Genomic DNA, 19,239 nt, shown 5'->3' on the forward strand with positions numbered 1-19,239 from the left:
TCCACAAATTTTTTTCCAAATTTCGTGCTTTTTAACCAGAATTTTTATATATTTTCTGGGTATGCAGTTAACAGGCTTATAAAATTTCAGTAATGTATGACCGGCTAAAAAATGAACTGAACTAATTTTTGTTTTTTGCAAACAGCTTTGCAGTTTTTTTTTTTCAAATAAATAGCGAAATTTAGGAAAACTAGCGTTTACTTTTTTATATATATTCCTCCATATTCCTCCACAAGAAATTCATGTTTATATGGAAAAAGTGCAAAACCGCGTCAACTAAAAAAAAAATATTGGAAATCAACGCGATTTTTTAGCCGCTCAAAACTTTATAAAAATTCTGGTTCAAAAGCTCGAAATTTAGATACAATTTTGTGGAGTTTTATATGTGTTTGTTAAAGCATGAACCTTATTTTTATAAAAAAAAAAAAATAGCTGGAAAACCTTTGTAAATATTAAAAACGACACACCATTCATCCACTTTTGACTGCCACTGTATATGTAAATCAAGGCGGGTTTCGCGGGGCAATTGAATTTTTTCCTCTGCAATGAGTGCTGGTTGAATTCCGATAAGGGTAGTGGGTATGACTCTACATTTGTACGCCACTCCAGCTACACAGCGTTAATCTGATCTCTGTATTGGAGCACCGAAACATTCATGGAAACGGAATGGCAGCTGATCTAGCGTTGAGCGGTGTCGAATTGGATACCTCAGAAATTGAATACGACATTTAATTTCAAATTTTACCGTACATTAAACAAAAAAAAACTTGAAAACCCCAAGGTATATCTTATCGAGTTTTTAAATGGAGGTCGGCAGAGCAACAGATTTTTCGGCATATGCCACTGCGATAGGAGATAAGCTACGATGCAAATACAAGGACAATGGAACTCAGATCTTCTCAGGCCAGGTGTGGAAGGTGGTTCTATAAAAAGGGCTTTCAATAAACCTGCCTCGGGAACGATATCCTCTAGACAACATGGTGGAATGCCACAAATCAAGCAATTCTTGTTTTAAGCAGAATAGTTAAAAAATTAATAAACAAACAAATAAAGTCCTTGCGTAAGACTCGAGCTTGGTGGAGACAAATTACTTTCTAGCTAAATTACTTTCTGGGTCGCAGATATTTGTGCGGCATGCACAGATGGCATACGCAACACCACTCACTTTTTCGAATATTCTACGTAATCCGCAATGATGTAAGAGGTGTTAGGCGCAGTCAATGTTAAGAGGATAATTTCGGCTACTGAAGGGTTTAGGGGAAAGCATTTTAAAAACGTCGGTATATGTATGCTTATTTATCTTCCAATTGTTGGTTTACAGTTTCGCAAATATTAAAATAAGCAACATATGTATTTCTAATCCTTTTAGTTGTTAAAACTGTTAGGCACTTACCTAAATTTTTCGGCGATATGCTGAGTATAAAACCAAAGTCTATATGTATTATATGACCATCTGAATGCAGCAAAATATTGCCATTATGCCTGTTGGAAACCGTAAGTATTATTACCACAAATTTTCTAAGTATTAATTTTTTTTCAGGAATGACTTACCGATCTTTTACTTGCAATAAATACGAAATCAGACAGTAAGCTGCACAACTTTGTACGAAATTCTTTTGCGCCGCACAGAATCGTTCATCATCTGGTGAGCCATACTCATCGATAAAGTAATCGCGTAATGATTTATTAGAATTCTTTTTGATTTGATGTAGCGATACCGTATTAAGGATGGGCTCGATTAGACCACTGTCATTCGATAAGCAGACAATTTTGTATGGTCGCACCCAGAGATCGACATGCTCTTCTTGCCAAATGATTTTGAACATCTGAAAAAAATGGAAAAGTGTTGAATTAACAAATGAGTCAGATTTACTTTTTAGATTAGATTAGAAGAAAGAATCAGCGATTAACTAACCTGCAATAGCTGCGTAGCCATAAGTTCTTGACGCAAATCATCGCCGCATTTTACAATAACCGAAAGTAGACGCCAGTTTGAAAGATGGCCATAGGGAGATGATTCGCGTATCTGTTTCTCCTTTTCATGCCAGGGTTCCTGTGAAGTTTATGTTAAATAATTTTGTTGAAAATCGATGCGAGAGCTTATGAAATTTATGTGCTTACCTTCAAAGCTGCTGCCGATGGATCTTCGGGATCATTATTGAATGACTTTGTGTTTTCGCAGGTTAAGTTATTACAATGTCTTGTGCGCACATCGCCAATATTGAATAGTACCGGTAAGCCTGAAAAAAATACACATGATTTAATAAGAAAGTATTTTTTTTTTATTAAATTTACCATCGTGGTTAGCCACACATAAAAATTGTGCATTATTCTGTTTTCACATACCTTGGTCCCTCGAATCGCACGAGTCTAGCGACATTTGCGATATGGCATCTCGTTCACTCAGTTTCCGCAAATGCATGTATTGTGCTGTGATCTCATCATCTTCCTGCGACCAGACATCATCCTCGGTCAAGTGAAGACCACCAAGTGAGAGACCCACGGTCTGCGTGCTACACATATGTCCACCATCGCCGCCAGCAACAGTCGACGTTTGGGCATCAGACGCCACAGACGAGGATTCAGATAGAAGCTTCTCCTTTTTATGACGGCAACTTGAACTCGCATTCGAACCACCGCCAATGGCAGCGCCACCATGCGAGCTACAGCTGGACGTGCGACTACAACTCACATGGTTGTGATTGTGCTGTTGCAATTGGTGGGAATGGCTGCAAGCACCCTCTAAGTGTTCTTCACTCTTGGTGTGTCGCAATGATGGCATCATTTTCGGTATAAGCGGCGATGAGTAAATATCGGGCACCTCAACCACTTCGACGTAAATGATGTACGGTGTCTTGTCCTTTGAGTTGAGCACCGCAGTCTTTTCCTCTGTTATGCGCACCACATGGTGTGGAATGTCCGAATATACCGGCAACCAGACGCGAGCCGGCAGATTCTTATTGATCAGGTTCAAGAACATGCGTAGCGCTGAAGTTTTCTCCGCCTTGGACGGCAGCGATGTGATATTTTTGCCAACATTTATGAGCGCCTTCATGAACTCCTTCTCGGGCGCGGTTTTGGGTGCATTGCAGGAGCAAACGGTTTTCTGGCCGAGCAAACCATTGACCTGAAATTAAATGGTAAAATAATTTGTAAAACTTGGGGAATCATAAATGTCAGATTTCTTTTGCCTCTCACCTGACCGCGTACGCTCTCGAAGCAAGTGCAGCCGTTATCGAATGCCCGTCCAGAGGTCAGATCGCCCAAACACAATTTGGGTGGCATCAATGGTAATGTTTGCGTTGTGTATGGCGGTTGTTGGTAGTGACGATTTGATATGCTTAATGCGAGTGATGAGGAATGGCGGCGCGAATCGTTCAACAAAAGCGTGGCGTCCGATTGTGAGCGATGATGGGTCTTTTTAGTTAGCGGTGAAACAGCGGCTACAGCTCCGCCCACAGCAGGAGGCTTATCTTTACCGTCGGATTTACTCAATATTTTGCGTTCCTTTTTTGAGAAGATTTCTTTCATGAGCGCCAGTTGTGATTTGCGAGATCCGTTGCCTAACGAATCGAATTGATAATTATAGGCCTCGAGTAACCAAAGGCATTTCAATGAAAAGTCTACAGACTTGCGACAGCGAATAGTCAAATACGGGTCGAGCACTTCCGCCAATTCATCCATTTGAATGTACATAACAATAAGTTGCGGTATATAGAGGTCCACTTCTTGATCGGCGAAGCTGAAAATCTTATTGCCGATAAAGCTAAGCACACCTGGTTCTTTCGAATAGAACAGATAGTGAATAGCAAAGTGTATATTGAAGACGGGAGATTCGAAAAATCTCAGCAGTCCACTGGGACCTTTTTCAGTCTTTTGCAAAGTATCGTTGTTGGCCGGACGCTCCTTGATGAAGCATTTCACCACACCTGGCACTTTTAGTTTATTCAACGAAGAGATGGAAGAAGATTTTGCTATCGAAGTAGACGAGGAGGAAGCGCCGAGACCGGGTAGAGGAAGATTTAAAGTTTTCTCCACGACATCCGTGCTTGCGCTGGCCTTCTTCTCGACAACCTCTGCGGATGATGACGCAAAAGTTGGAAATTTCGGCTCAACTGGCGTCAAATCGGCCGAAGGTGTAGCCGCTGGTGTATTGGAAGCAGATTGTTGTGCTGAGGCAGCGGCTGCGGCAGCAGCTGCAGCAGCAGCAGCAGCCTTTTTACTCGAATTTGACGTGATTAGACTGAAAAACTCCTTCTTCTTGGAAATATCTGTAGGCGATTTCACTTGGTCTGTTACGGAACTACCGCCACCAGTATTGCCAGCATTATCATCATTCTTATTCTTTGCTGCATTTCTTTTCTCGTGATTCTCAATGATACTTTGCGCGGTGCGAAAGATATTCTTAGTGGCGCCAAAGAAGCTCTTAAAAAGCACATCATTCTTTGTGGTTTCATTAGCACTACCCGCCTCCGAATTCTTTTGTACCTTGCCCGTCTGTGTCGGTTGTGGTGTCATCACCACCGCTGTAGTTGCCATTGGAGTTGATGGTGTGTTCGGTTGTGTCGCTGTTGGAGTTGCCGAATCCACCGTATCCGCCGTGGGTGTATCCAAATCGGCATCTAGAGCCGTAGGTGTACCACTACTTGAACGTTCCATATTTAACGCCGCTTGCGACATATTTAATTCGCGATACCGCATACGTTCAGACAGCTGTGCTGCGGCCGCTGCATCGATATCCTCATCACTGCCATCTCCTCCATCGATACCCATAATTTCTGCATCGGAAATTGTGCACGGCGCCTGTTTGATGCGGTTATGCTGTTGTTGCATTTGTTTTTGTTTGCGTGATGGACGTAGTGTGCGACAGTCTGTTTCAGCGGATTGATAGAATATTAAGTCCGATTGTAGCATGCCATACTCCTCATCCATTGATGTTGTTTCGAGCATATCAATGCATTCTTCCTCTGCATCCATTTCACCCGAGTCCAACGATTCGTGTGAGTGACGTATGCGGTTGAGGGAGATTTGATCCGAGTCTGAACCGCAAATTATGCCTATTTGTAGAGTGAAGGGATTGAATTGTATTTAAGTAGATTTACGTAATTATTAATCTGTACATTTTGACAAACATTTTTTATTTATTTTTTATTGTTTTTTTTTTTTTTTTGAGTTCAAAAATGCCACTCAGCAAAAAACATTTTGAAGAAGTGGGTAAACTTAGAAAGCCTTAAGAATTGGGTGTTAGACAGACCAGGCAAGTCTCTTTGACTATCCATTCACTAGGAAGGGCATACATCTTTTGGATAGGGCCAAGATCAGATTGCCCACAGGCTACCTAACCGGTTGTTGTTGTTGTTGTAGCGACTACAACAACCCCGCCCAGATCGGTTAATATGTCAGTCGTTGTCGTCAAGTTCCACTAACGGCGTCGGTTCATAGGGACAAAGGCGTTAGGGTTGTCGGGTTTTCCGGGCATACGAAGAGATGTTTCGAGCCATGAGGTGTCTCTCCGCATGCCGGACACTCATTTGGTACATCTGCGTTTAGTCTGCTCAGGTATGAGTTTATCCTGCTGCAGCAAAGAGCAAAGGGGTGAATATCGGCCAACACCTTTATAAGAGCTACATAGGAGACGGATAATTTGCTATTCGAATATTAAGTGATATAATAATGACGTGTTCTATTATTTATTTTACAACTCGATAGATTAATTAATTTTGGGAACAATTTTATGAATCCGTTCAAATACTGTTTTTATTATCCAGATAACCAAACGAACGGATAATATCACTATTCCGATTTTATTCGTATACACGAATATGCGAACGGATATCCGGATAGTCTCAGCCCTAATTAGAACCAACTTTAAAGTACTTATCAGTATATTTTACATTAAAACTGCACAGAACAGCTTCAAAGATTCGCACATTTGCAGTATTTTGCTGACAATAAAAATGTCTTTCAAATAACACAAACATTTCATTACGGGTGAGACACGCCTACGTATTAATCTAAAAAAAATTTTTAGGAAATCACTTCTGTTTAGTCATTGGCTTAATGATAATTGCACGACTGCTAAATTAGGCGATAAGATAGCAAACCAAAAAAAAATTTGTACTTCACAGATATTTGCACTAATCAGGCATTTAAACACATTAATCAAAGCGGAAATTATCCATCTACCCACCTGAATCATCGGAACCGAGACTGGTGAGATCCTCGCGTTTCTTACTACTACTGCTGCCGTTGCTATTATTGCTACTCGCGAGGTTGTTGTTGATGTTGCTAGTTGCCGCACCTGCAAGCGGCACTCCACCACAACGTGTAGAAGATGATGATGACGACGATGTCTCACTCGATTTAGGACGCACACGTAGTGTTGGGCAGGACTCAACTGTAGACAAAATAGCTGGATAAATACATATGTCCGTAATTAAAAAATAAGCTTTAAACTAATGAGAATTGTACTAAGTATATACATATGTATGTATATATGTTAGTCAACTAAACGCACCAATCACATTGGAACCGCCAACATCACCACTCACGCCAGCACATGTACTACTGCTACTGCTGACGTTGCTAATGTTGCCAATGTTAATGTTATTGTTGCTGTTGCTTGCTGTGGGCTCTGTGGTCATAGCTGCAATTGGGGCAGCCGGCGATGAGTCCATTAAACCACCTGTTATGGTTGATAGTCTAGCTGCGGTGGCCGTCAATAAAGAGGATGGGGGTGGTGGCGGTGGTGAAGGTGTTAATGATGACGTCAAAGCCGGTGTTGTTGTTGTCGTTAGGGCGGCTGTTACATTGGCTGCAGTCGTGACGATTTTCGAGCACATAGTCGTGCCCAGAATGGATGGTGTGCAAAATGTGTTCTCACTCTCCGAATTGGGTGAGGAGACTTCAACCTGTAGAGATAGGAAAATAAGGTAAAAAATCGTAATTATTGAGCGAGGGGGAATTAAATTCATTTTAGTGACACATTAAAGAAGTATATATTAATAAAGTACGGTATGAAAATTTAATGGAAAAATTGTCGTTTTTATTCAGATTGAAAAAGGGCTGAAACGGCAAATGACGTTTGATTGTGACGCAATTAGACTTCGAAGGTTGGTTAAGGAACATAGTCGATAATCTTTACAAATTATTAGTTAATACTCTGGCGAAAATTTGTATTTAGATACTTTTTAATTATTGCAATTGTTCACACTTCCATGTTGTTGTTGTAGCGGCAACATATATGTATACATATGTACAGTGACTCCAAGAAGGATATTGGCATTGATTTTATACGATATTTTTTATAGATATGCAGCTCGTTCTACAACAAAAACTATCTAAATCAAAATTTCAAACTTTTTTATTTTTCCAAATAAGATCAAAGTAGATAAGTATGTAATTTTACTATAATAAAGTGCAAATTTAAAGTTGATTTTTTGTGATTTTTTCATTTTTTCTTTTACTTCCATAAAAAAAAAATCGTTACATCGAAGAAAATGTTCAACACAGTAATTTTACTATAATAAAGTGCAAATTTAAAGTTGATTTTTGGTGATTTTTTCATTTTTTCTTTTACTTCCATAAAAAAAAATCGTTAAATCGAAGAAAATGTTCAAACACAGCAAAAAAATTATAAAAAAACAAGAGAATTTTTTAGTAACTTCAAATTCGCACTTAATTATACTAAAATTGAATAGGCCATAAAGCTACATTTTCGTAAAATATGTGATGGAATGGTTTGAAATTTTGATGAGATTTTGCTTCATTTGATACAAAGTTTTGAATTTTTATTCACAAGGTTTTTGTTGCCGAATGGGCTATACATATTTTTATAAAAAATTAACGTAAAAAAATCTACTATGAAAAACATTTTGAATATCGTGAAAAAAATCTATGCAAAATATTTCTGGGAGTCACAGTATGCAGATTAAGTTTAACTAGATGTTCCACTTTACAAATTTTTACATACATACATACATATGCATGTACATACAAACACATCCATATGTATCATAACAATTACCCCATAATCAAGCCCATACTGGTATCGCTGTACGAATAGCGGTGTATAAACAGAAAAAGTGAAAAAAATAAACCATGTCTGAAACCATATAAATTCTGCGAAGAAAACAATATGCAGCAAAAACAAAAAAAAAATAAAAATATTGCAACAAACGCGCATTCAGACGTGTGGCTTGCGGTAGATATTTATATTTTTTCCAACTCATATTTTTAGGCATTAAAAATGTATTTTATTTACCTAGAATTTGCAATTTCATTGCACTTTGCACTCGTGTGCATATACCGATTGAGAAAACAAGTAATGTCATTGTTTTTGTTCCAGAACTTTCGTTGCTTTGAGGAATGCTACTAAAATGAACAGTAGTATATAGTAAGTTAAGTCGAAAAATTATACAAATATACTGACTGCTAATGCGATTTAAAATGTACTTACAATAAAAAAGTATGTATTAAAATTACATTTTTTTACTAATCACACTGTTTTCAGACTGCCACTAAGTTGAATGGATTTTTCAAATTGAATATGTACTTATGTATGCAGTATGTATATAAAAATTCAATATAAAACTAACTCAATTTAGCTGACTATTTGAGCATATTAATGGGTGAAAGTTATTCTTGACCTTAAGTAGATATACACCTCGGGTCATAATATTATGTACACGACATATTTGAATATTTTTCTCTTGCTTGCTTAACGTTTATTAAATTTTTATAAAAGGCTAGCTCATTATATAACCAAGATCATACAAATCTGAATTTCATGCTATGTTGCCAGACTTTGTTTTTTTTTTTTAAAAACTAAATTTCCGGTAAATATTGTATTTTCGACGAAACAAATACAAGCTTCAAAAACGAAGAGATCAACTTTATTGTAATAAAGTACAAGTTTTAAGTAGCTAGGAATTACCGTTGATTTTTGGCGATTTTTTCACGCAGTCTCTTCCATACAAAATTTTTTTTCGAAAATACATTTATATGAATAAAATTCAAAACACCTTCAACAAAAGAATTCTAAAAAAAAACAATGCGATGTTTGACTAACTACAAACTTGCATTTTGCAAAACTGTGTACTCAAATAAATTATAAAAAAGTTGAAAATTTGCTGAATTTTCGCGAGTTTTGCACAAAGTTTAGGAATTATATTTTTATGTTTTTTGATTTTTTATAAGAAATTGGCGGAAAAATATTAAAATAAAAATTATTGCATATATTGTGAAAAATTTGCTGTGCCAATACTTTTTGCCAGCACTGTAGATATCTTTAATGAAATGTAAAAACCTTACTTTTTTGAAACTGTCTTCGTTTTTGAAGGTTGTATTTTTTTGATCAAAAATACAATATTTTCCGGAAATTTACAGTTTAGCATTTACATATATGGTCTTGCTTATATAATCAGCAAGACCTTTATACAAATTTAATAAACGTTAAGCAAGCACTTTGTTATACATAAATATCGTTAACCTTAATATAGAAAGGCCCTATCCCACATCGTCGCTGAAATACAAAAAGCCGTAACTAAGTAAAAATCCAAAATTTCCTTTTTGATTTATTATGATACATTTCACCGAATTATAAGTCCGCACATTAATTTAAGCAATAAAAAAATTTTAGCTAGTTGCGCTTATTTGCATTTCAACGGCTGTATGAGTTAGGGCCTTCTATATTAGGGTGTGTCTAAAATTTAATGGGCTATAAAACTGCATACCACGAATTATTCTAAAAATTGATGATTTCTACACATATATTTTGTTAAGCAGTTATGTAGTATATCCACGTTTGCACACGTTATGATAAAGCTGAGGAAATCTTATTTCCTTTTTTTTGTTTTTGAATTTCAAATTAAGCTTTACATTGCTCCTTTCAAGGAGCGCGTAGGCGATGTGATACAAATTCAATTTCCTATCAATTTTATTACTTCCAACTTTTTACTTTATTATTTGTTCCCTCTCCTGTCGATGTGATTTGCTTGAAAGATTTCCTAGAATTACAAACAACGTCAATGTTTGCGTGGTACTAGCGCCTACGCAGAGTATCATCAAATAGTACATCCTGTGATACAGGTTTCTATGTTCACTCAGCCGGCGATGTACGAGTACTAGGTAATTGTTTTTGACATTTTTAGTTGTTATTTGCAACTCACCTCCGGTATGCGCTGCAGAGCGCTATCCAGACTACGATTGCGATGATGCTGTGTTAAGTTGATACGTGTGTTGGTCACTTGCGAAACGGGTGGCAATAAAATGCCCATTGACCTGAAAGTATAGAAGAGAGAGACAGAGAGAGAGATAGAAATAGTGAGTTAATTGGCAAATAAACGCAAGGAATTTAGATATTTGATAGACGTTTTTATGATGTAAATATGTATGTATGTATGCATTTATGTGGCAGTATCTAAAAATAAACATAAAGGGACGACGATTAAATATTCAACTATGCAGATATACCCAGTGTACTAAAATTTGTAGTCGATTATTCACCATTCATCCACACAAGCCCTCGCAACAGTAAAAATAATACTCATAGGCTTGAAAAAAGATTTCATGACGTTAAAAAACGTGAGAAGTGACGGGTTTTAAGAAAATTTACATATATAGTTCTGTCCCATTTTTTTTTTTAATAAGGCCCTGTGGGATAGGATGATTTATGAATAAACCCGCAGAGAGGCATGCTTGTCTTAAAAGGCGATACGAGTTAGCTGGTGGTGGGTTTATCGGAGTGGCATAAGTCCGTTTTGGAATTAGGAGGATGACGGGAAGGACACCTTGTGAAATACCGACCTCCTTCCAGCAGGGCCTTAACTATACCGGGGCAGTTGGGTTAAACTGTTGTTGTTATTGTAGCAGCATACAAGTTTCCCAAAGAGTTTTTGGGGAGCGTTGCTGGAGTGACAGTCCTTGGCCAAATATAAATCTGGGTCGTTCTGGTTACGTAGACCCGACTGTCGTGGGAACGTTGAGTTAAACTGTCAAACTATGTGGTGGATGCATTTACAGATTTTACTCCAGGTGGTACCAACACTAGCGACAGGGTTATGGATTATCGTGCATTCTGGAGTAGAGGCGAGTGGTTGCGTCTTTCTGCGCTTCTTCAGAGTCGAAGGCCGGACTATTCACTTACAATGGGCTTGAGTCAGGTATTAGTAGTTTTCCAACGACTAAGTATATACGCAGTGATGGCGCATGTTTGACGGAAACAGGTGGTGAAACGTAGGCGGGAGAAATCAATCGCCCAGTGTGTGTGTGTCGGCAGTCTTCATACTGCTGCATCTGCCAAAGGATTGCGGTACACGGAGGTTATATTCATCAGAATCAGTGCTCGCTTGTGGAATACAGGAGCACATAAATCTGCTGGTGGGAGAGGGGATAAAGTAACTCGGGAGTGCGGGCATGTTCATGAAACAAAGACAGAGGCGAAACAAGATGTACCCGCCAAAGCTGGATTTGAGCTCCACGGCTAATTTGGCTGTAACCGGGGTCTTTAGCGAAGCGAGAGTGAGTGAAGGTTGGACCAGTCCTGCCTCGTTTGTCGCGGTGGGGCTGGATGATCCCGTCACTGAACGGTAACTCAAATAAACACTTTACATGCAAGGTGTGACTGCTCATGCAACTGCTTTCTGAAATTTCTCAATTTGACAGACTTTAAATATATATTGCATTGCCACGTCTGACAGGCTCTTAACGCAAGTGGTTTCTCCAATGAAAGCTTTGGCAATCAAATTAACATTCTATCGACTAATTGTTGATTTGTTATCAACAATTGCATTTGGTAAATAAAAAATTCCACGCATTCCAAGTATTAGATAGGAAAAATATTTCAAGGAATTTTAAACATTAATTAAAAAACTATTAACTTCTAATATTGCCACACATTCCATTTAAAAGGAAAAACATTTCACAGAATTTGTATTATTTCTAAAAGCTGATCTGATCGACGAGGGCACGAAACAATAACATTTTTAAAACCTTAAGCTTTGCTTTCATGTTGTGTAAGTGAACAACTTCGTATGGATGAATGTATTTCTATCAAGCTGTATAAGCGAAGGCGAAAGACAGAGCGAAATTTTCGATAAACTTATATAGTTATATGTGGACGGTATCACGCCCATTTTCCAAAATTCCATAATAATGTTACTTCTTGTCAAGGGATTGAATTAGCGTCCTTAAATTTCGAAATATCGAAGTTTCAAGCATTTCTGAAATTTACCGTTATATAAAAAACGGGCGTAATTTTAGTCCGATTCCAATAATTTTCAGCCTTTAGCTTTTAGGTGGCAAGCACAATAATCATTCCGAGTTTGGTACTAATTGCTCGAACGGTTACCGAGATACACATATGTGGTCATAAGTGGGCGGTGCCACGCCCATTTTCCAAAATTTTATCATACACGTATTTTGTGCTAAATAATTATGAAAACATTAATTTTGAATAAATTGGCTTCGGTATTTACTGATTTATGGAAGATTTCGTAAGTATATGGGGTGGGCGTGGTAATAGTCCGATTTCAAAAAATTTCAGCCATTTAGTATGTTGTACCAAGGCCAATAACCCTAATAACCGTGCCAAGTTTGGAGAGGTATAAAAACAACAACTTGATGACAGCATTTATTTTTAAATGTATGTATGTTTGTCTCTGTTCAAAATCTCTTTAGTTTTATTACGAATGAATGTTAGTTTTAATTTAACCAAAACAAGCCATTATTTGTTTTCGAAATATGTACATATACAAACTTTTATTTGAATTTCACGAATAATACACACGATGTTTTTGATAAAAGACATCACCACTTTTGGATTTGTGAGACCTTTGGCCTGTCGACGAAATTCATTCGATATGCTTTAAAATCATGCAAATCTAAGGCAATGGCCTGTAATTATAATCAAAATAAAATCAACTGTAATAATAGTTTCAGCTTTCTTGACAGATAGATATCCAATTTTATGCCAAAAAGCTGCAATTAACTTTAGCGTCGACTTTGTTTTGATTTTTACTACGGGCTTAGAACTTTAAATAGCGCTTGGTGGTTTTTATTCCCATTTGGCTTCGAAGCAGTTTTACCATTTAATGAAGTACAATTTATCACTACACGGCATTACATGTCAAACATTAAGTGTAAGAAAGTAATGTTCCATGAAAACATGGAATTAGAATTGTAACACTATGTTCACACAAACTGACACACATGTATGTATATGTACATACATACATACATATGTACAAATGCCAACCTAAGACAGCAAAAAAACATGGTGCCTTTAAAAATCAATAACACGCTTTACTAAAGCGCACAGATTTACTATTAAAATTGCAGTTTGCACGAATTTTTTTAGCTTAGATATTTTCGAAAATAAAATAAAATAGGTACATATTTCTAACCTGTTTGTGGGTCACAAAAGTCAATTGCACTCTTTTCGTTTTCTTTCTTCAAACACTGTCATACCTATTGCCTATTGGTTTTGTTGTTTTTTGGTATTCAGCACAACTGCAATATGTTTGTGCTAGAAATGATTAAAATTAATACAAGTTTTCTCAGCTAATCGTTGCTATAGTTAACTGCTTTTACTTGTTGTTTCTACTGTTTCTACAAGACTTCACTTTTATTTTGCTTTTTAGTTTATTTTCGCACTTTTCCAATGCAACTGATGCGCAATATGGCAGGCGAGATTGTGGAAAGAAAATCCATATTGAAATTTATTTACACACATATCATTACGCCAAAATTCTGGCCATTTTCATGCTGTCGTCATCAGCAATTGCAAAAGCAAGTAGTAAAACGATACGAATGTAATGAGAAATCAATTTTCAGCCACGCATCAAACAAGTTGATGGCCAAATTGAATAATAAAAAAAGAAAAAAACCAACCATAAATACTACACAGTTTCACTAGTCGAAACGAGCAGCGAAAAAGTCAGCTGATTTGCTATACACTCACATGTACACATGTTTTTTTTTTATGTCAGCCGCACGCTTTTTTCACACTTGCATGATTAATAATCTTAAAATAAATCGTTATTGGTGTTTTTCCTTAATTTAATTACACTAAAAAACAGCACTTGCTCCAAAAGTACTTTCGCTCGATATGATGATTTTTGGTTTTTTTTTTTATTTTATTTTATTTTTTTTTTTTTCTCGTGTGTCGATTGTTCGGCCTTTTACTTCAAAATACAAACTTCGAGGTTCCACGTTTGGTGACTAACTGAATACGGCGCCAGAGTGATTGGCGGCGGGCGGTACAAAGCAATATGAGACTAAGAGCAGAAGTAACAAACATCGCCAACAACAAGTGCGCCCGCATAGCATGTTATCAGTGTTGCCAGAGAAACATTTCGTTTGGAGCTAAAACGGTCGGAAAAAAGGAGCTGAACAATACTAATATTTGCTCAAATGAAGAGCTACATTTTTTTTTTAAATTGAGCATTGAGGTAAATTTTTTTTAAATTTTCCGCATTTTCAATAAACACAACGAATTTTATAAATTTAAGTGCTGAAAAAAACTTTTAAAACCACATTAAGGTGCATATATGTATTTCTAGTTCATTGCTACGGCCCTTATAACACTTATATGTATGCATATATGTACTTATATAAATTAGACAATGAACTAAAAATACTTTACAAACTGTTAAAATCTGCAGTTTCAAATATTTGAATTGACCATAAAACCTCGGGTTACGAATAATCTTTTCGCAAAATTATTCTGAACGGTTTTATTTCCTTCGCTCCTTAAGGTAAAATTTGTAGGGTAAAAACAAAATTCGTGCTTTCAGAAAAAGGATTTTCTTCTAGATAATCTTTGAATTCATTTACTTACATATATCCAACAGTTTATGGTGGAGTCAGTATTTTCCTGTAGATACAAGTGTATGTTTTTCCACTGCATTTTTTCTACCGTGGTCGCCTGAAAGAGAAAACACCGTCTGAGCTTATCGGAGCTCGAATTACGGCCCGGCATAGTTTGTATGCTCCCGCGTACGCTGTAGAAACTAATCGACTTACTTGCCCAATTTCCATGTGCCTGCGTGCCATTTGCATTAGGAATGGAACGTTTCTAAGCATTACTCGAAATAGAATTACATGAAGGTATCGAGAATAGCCTGAGATCAGCACAGTAAAATAAATTCTAGTCAACACTAGTACAATGAGATTACAGATTTTTAATTTTAACACATTACCAAATACAACTAAAACTTTCTGGAGCACAAAAGGTGCTAGATAATTTAAAAAAGAGCTTAAAAAAAAGAGTTATGAGCTAAAGTCCAATTCTCGGAGCTAAATAGAAAAATAAAGAGCTAAATCTAGCTCCAAAAGCACCAAAATGGCAACACTGCATGTTATGTATACGCGACGGAGCGCAGTGGGTCTGCATGAGCGCAGATGTGGGGCTTTTACGCTCACGAATGCCTACGAACAAACAAGTGTACTAAAAACGTTGCGAAGTGGCGCTTAGGTGACTCAAAGGGTGCAAGAGCGGGCATATACGAGTACTTAGGTGCAAACAGTTGGAGCAATTGAAATGAGGAAAACTACGAGCACAAAAAAAAACAAATAAATACAACTCAAAATGTGCAAGTTGAAGTAAAGAAAGAAAACAATAAACACAGTAAATAAGAGACATAATAAAAAGTAAGTTAAGTAAAAATTTTTTATTCAGTCAAATCAACAAAATACATATGTATCTTGAACTGAATTGACTTCAATTGGTCTATTCGCACGTCAGCAGAAGATGATGGAAGATTGACAAGGGATAGATGGGGTGGTGAACGGAATGGCTAGATTGACGAGCGTATATAAGTACGTACACTGCCGGAACAAAGTATTGGCACAACAATTTTTCACAATATATGCAACAATTTTTATTCTAATATTTTTCCACCAATTTTGTATATAACTATGGTTCATTCTACTACAAAAAACATAAAAATATAATTCCAAAATTTGTGCAAAACTCGCGAAAATTCAGCAAATTTTAAATTTTTTAATCAGTTTTTTTTTGAGTATGCAGATTTCTAGCCCAATAATTTTTATTATAATAAAGTACAAGTTATAAGTAGCTAGGAATTACCGTTGATTTTTGACCATTTTTTTTTCATGCAGTCTCTTCCATACAAAATTTTTTTTTTCGAAAATTCTTTATAATATTATGGAAAAAATGCAAAACAGCTTCAACAAAAAAAAAAAAATCTCAAAAATCAATGCGGTTTTTGAATAACTCCGAACTTACATTTTTTACTAGAATTTAATGGGCTGCAAAACTGCATACTCAAAAAATACTAAAAAATTGGATTGAAAAGTTTAAAATTTGCATGAAAATTTGCTGAATTTTCGCGAGTTTTGCACAAAGTTTAGGAATCATATTTTTTTGTTTTTTTTTGTTGTAGAATGAACCATAGTTCTATGCAAAATTGGCGGAAAAATATAAGAATACAAATTGTGGCATATATTGTGAAAAATTTGCTGTACCAATACTTTGTTCCGGCAATGTACATTCATACATAAATACTTACACCTTTTTTTGAAACAGTGTGCTAAAATAAAATTTATTCAATATATTCTGCTTTTAATTAATAAATCAAATGTCCGGTTTCACCAATCAATTTTAAAATTTATCGGGCTGTTAAAAAGTTAAAATGACAAATTTTCCGAACAAAATTATGTCATTTGATTATAAATTTTTTGGAACCACTGTGCATATAGTATATGTAAACATTTACTAGTGATTATATGAACTCGAACTATTATGTTCGTCACATACGTATGTATGTAAGTTAGCGAACAAGCGTTACAAATGTAGATAGTATAATAGAAGAAGAAGCAGAATAGAGCGTGCTTAACGTGACAAGTTTTATCATTTTTACACCAATTTCATTACTTTTGTTTACAACTTTTAAGTTATGCAAGTACTCATCATTAACTATACTTGCAATTTTTTATTACGAGCTTGAAAATATGTACATATTTACATACATACACAGATACGAAGGTAGTTCATATAGTCAGAGATATTTTGAATTCCCATGTAGTAACTTTAAATGAAACACTGCTTCTGCCAGCAAACATGAGCATATTCTCCCGATTTATATGTATATCGATGGTCCTCTGCAATAACGACACAACTACAAATTTCACATATTAAAGTATAGCCAATTAAAGGTTTTGTGTTTTGTAATTTACGAAACGAAACGAAAAGTGTCGTTATTTCCCATAAAGCCATCACGAACCTATCGAGAGTTTTTGACTTAAGCCAATATTCACGATAAATGTTAGACATGTGCCACTGTTCAGTAGTAAAGGTTGGCTACATCGGTTTTGTGACAAATGGCAAAACTGCGCCTCTGCCGGATTCGTAACAACTAAGCATATGTCGATTTGCCAGGATGAATAGAGGAAGCTCTGGTGAATGAAAAATTCGCGTTGGGTGTGTTCCCGAATATAAACGGGGTTTTCAACAATGACACAAAGGAAGGCATTTTAGAAGGAGTGATGACGACAGGTGTTCACCACGCTTTTTCGAACTGAAGATGCCAGATCGAATAAAAAAGTCGGCTTCAGTTTGTTTAATTTTGTTTTATTTTTTATTAATTTGATTTTTGTTTAAATTTTTAAAATTGTCTGTCTTACCAATTTAACATTGAACAAAAAACTCACACACTCGCTGACATACATACATATACATATACTAATTTAGTACTAGCATATTAGAAAAGAGGTTAGTGAGTACTAAAGTGAGAGTCAACAAAGCAAGCTCTCCCGAAATGCACCAAACATTGTCTCGCTCTTCACGTATGGAGAGCGTTCTGTTGTGGAAATTGCAAACGTTGATTTTTTCTTTCTTTCTTCTTTCAAGTTGTAGATATTCAACAAACCCACCATTATTTGAGTGCAAGAAAATAAAGCAAAACATCGATTTTGCGCTCGTGTCAATTGAACGAAAAGAAACGAAAAAAGATAAAAAAAAAAAAAACAAACTTGTAGTAACGAGTATGTACATAGGCAATAGAAAATAAAACCAAAATAAAAACAAAACAAAAACGAATAAATGTACTTGTAAGTATTTGCTGTGACGGCGCCAATGAAATATAGTAATAAGTGCAGAAAAGTTTCCTATAAAAGAAAATGTGTGACAAAAAAAAAAAGTAAAATTTAGATTAAATTAAGAATTGTTTACATGACAATTAACACTGTGAGGTGCATTTTTTGTCAAAAAAAAAAAATAAAAATAAAAAACAAAGATACTGCTACCAACCAAGAAACAAACTCACTCATACTGTTTTACATTTTTGGTAGCATTTCCGTCGTACTTGCTTATGAACACACGTATAGTAGCCAAAATTCAATATTATAGATATTGTCTGCAACTTGTGCTTATTCTATCTATCTATGTATAAGAAAGAGAAACCCCATAAATAAGACTTTCAAAGTGTGCATAAATATCACAAAAACGAATCAAGCTTCAAAGAATTGTCATCAAAATTTTGAACTTTTTAAACAGAATAAAATTAAAATAAACAAAATGCTACTAGCTATTATTTATATTTTATCAGACAAAACTGCGTATCCGAAAATTTTCTAAAAAAGTTGAAATTTTGATGAAAAATTTTCGAAGTGTGTTTAATTTTTGTGAAATTTATGCAGGCTTTGAAAGCTTTATTAATGGGGTTTCTGTTTAATTAGACTGAATTATATTTTAAATGAAAATCATAATATCATTTTAAAGTAAAGCTGTAACTGTTATGCATAAATTAAATATTTTTTTTTAACTTCTATTTCATACCCGATAATATTATCTGTTATTCACAAAAATATGTTCTTTCAAGCTGGTTCCAACAAAACAAGAAAAAAACACACCAGGCTCTTTATACAAAAATAGCCAGTTAAAATTTAAAAGCTTATTTTTGGAAGATTTCTGAAGGGAAATATTCTTATTTGATCAAAAAATATTTATTTTGGACGATTTTATAGCAATTCTACAAAACTATTTATTTTCCTCATGTGCGGCGGCACTGTTAAATATTTACTGATTTCAAAAAAATATATATATACGGCGATCCCTAATTCCAAAAATTTAATTTTCCTATTTATTTTTGAACCACCCTAATGTGCGCGTACATATAGTTAGTTTACTCCGCCATTACCGCCAAAAGCAATTACTGCATTCCGGAGTTGTGCAGATAGCATAAGTAGAGGAAATGATTTTACCTTGTTTTTTTTTTT

At 35.6% G+C, this 19,239-nt stretch overlaps 1 protein-coding gene across 6 annotated transcripts in view; it reads right to left on the reverse strand.

Moving 5' to 3' along the window:
- LOC118746884 (phosphatidylinositol 4-kinase beta) overlaps positions 1-19,239 on the reverse strand; it is a 238,282-nt gene that overhangs the window by 3,834 nt on the left and 215,209 nt on the right. The window contains exons 1-10 of one of the 6 annotated variants that reach the window (XM_036480851.1): positions 14,067-14,179; positions 10,170-10,281; positions 6,518-6,911; positions 6,191-6,412; positions 3,199-5,057; positions 2,347-3,127; positions 2,122-2,240; positions 1,916-2,053; positions 1,552-1,826; positions 1,394-1,482 (exon numbers count right to left, since the gene is read on the reverse strand). In XM_036480851.1, the coding sequence (XP_036336744.1) occupies positions 1,394-1,482; positions 1,552-1,826; positions 1,916-2,053; positions 2,122-2,240; positions 2,347-3,127; positions 3,199-5,057; positions 6,191-6,412; positions 6,518-6,911; positions 10,170-10,277 (3,985 nt within the window). In that variant the 5' untranslated portion in view covers positions 10,278-10,281; positions 14,067-14,179. The other 5 variants (XM_036480850.1, XM_036480854.1, XM_036480853.1 and 2 more) reach the window with 5 other exon arrangements.

This window comes from Rhagoletis pomonella, unplaced genomic scaffold, assembly GCF_013731165.1.
Source record: "Rhagoletis pomonella isolate Grant_MI unplaced genomic scaffold, Rhpom_1.0 Rhpom_scaffold_00011, whole genome shotgun sequence".
In the NCBI taxonomy this organism is placed as follows: domain Eukaryota; kingdom Metazoa; phylum Arthropoda; class Insecta; order Diptera; family Tephritidae; genus Rhagoletis; species Rhagoletis pomonella.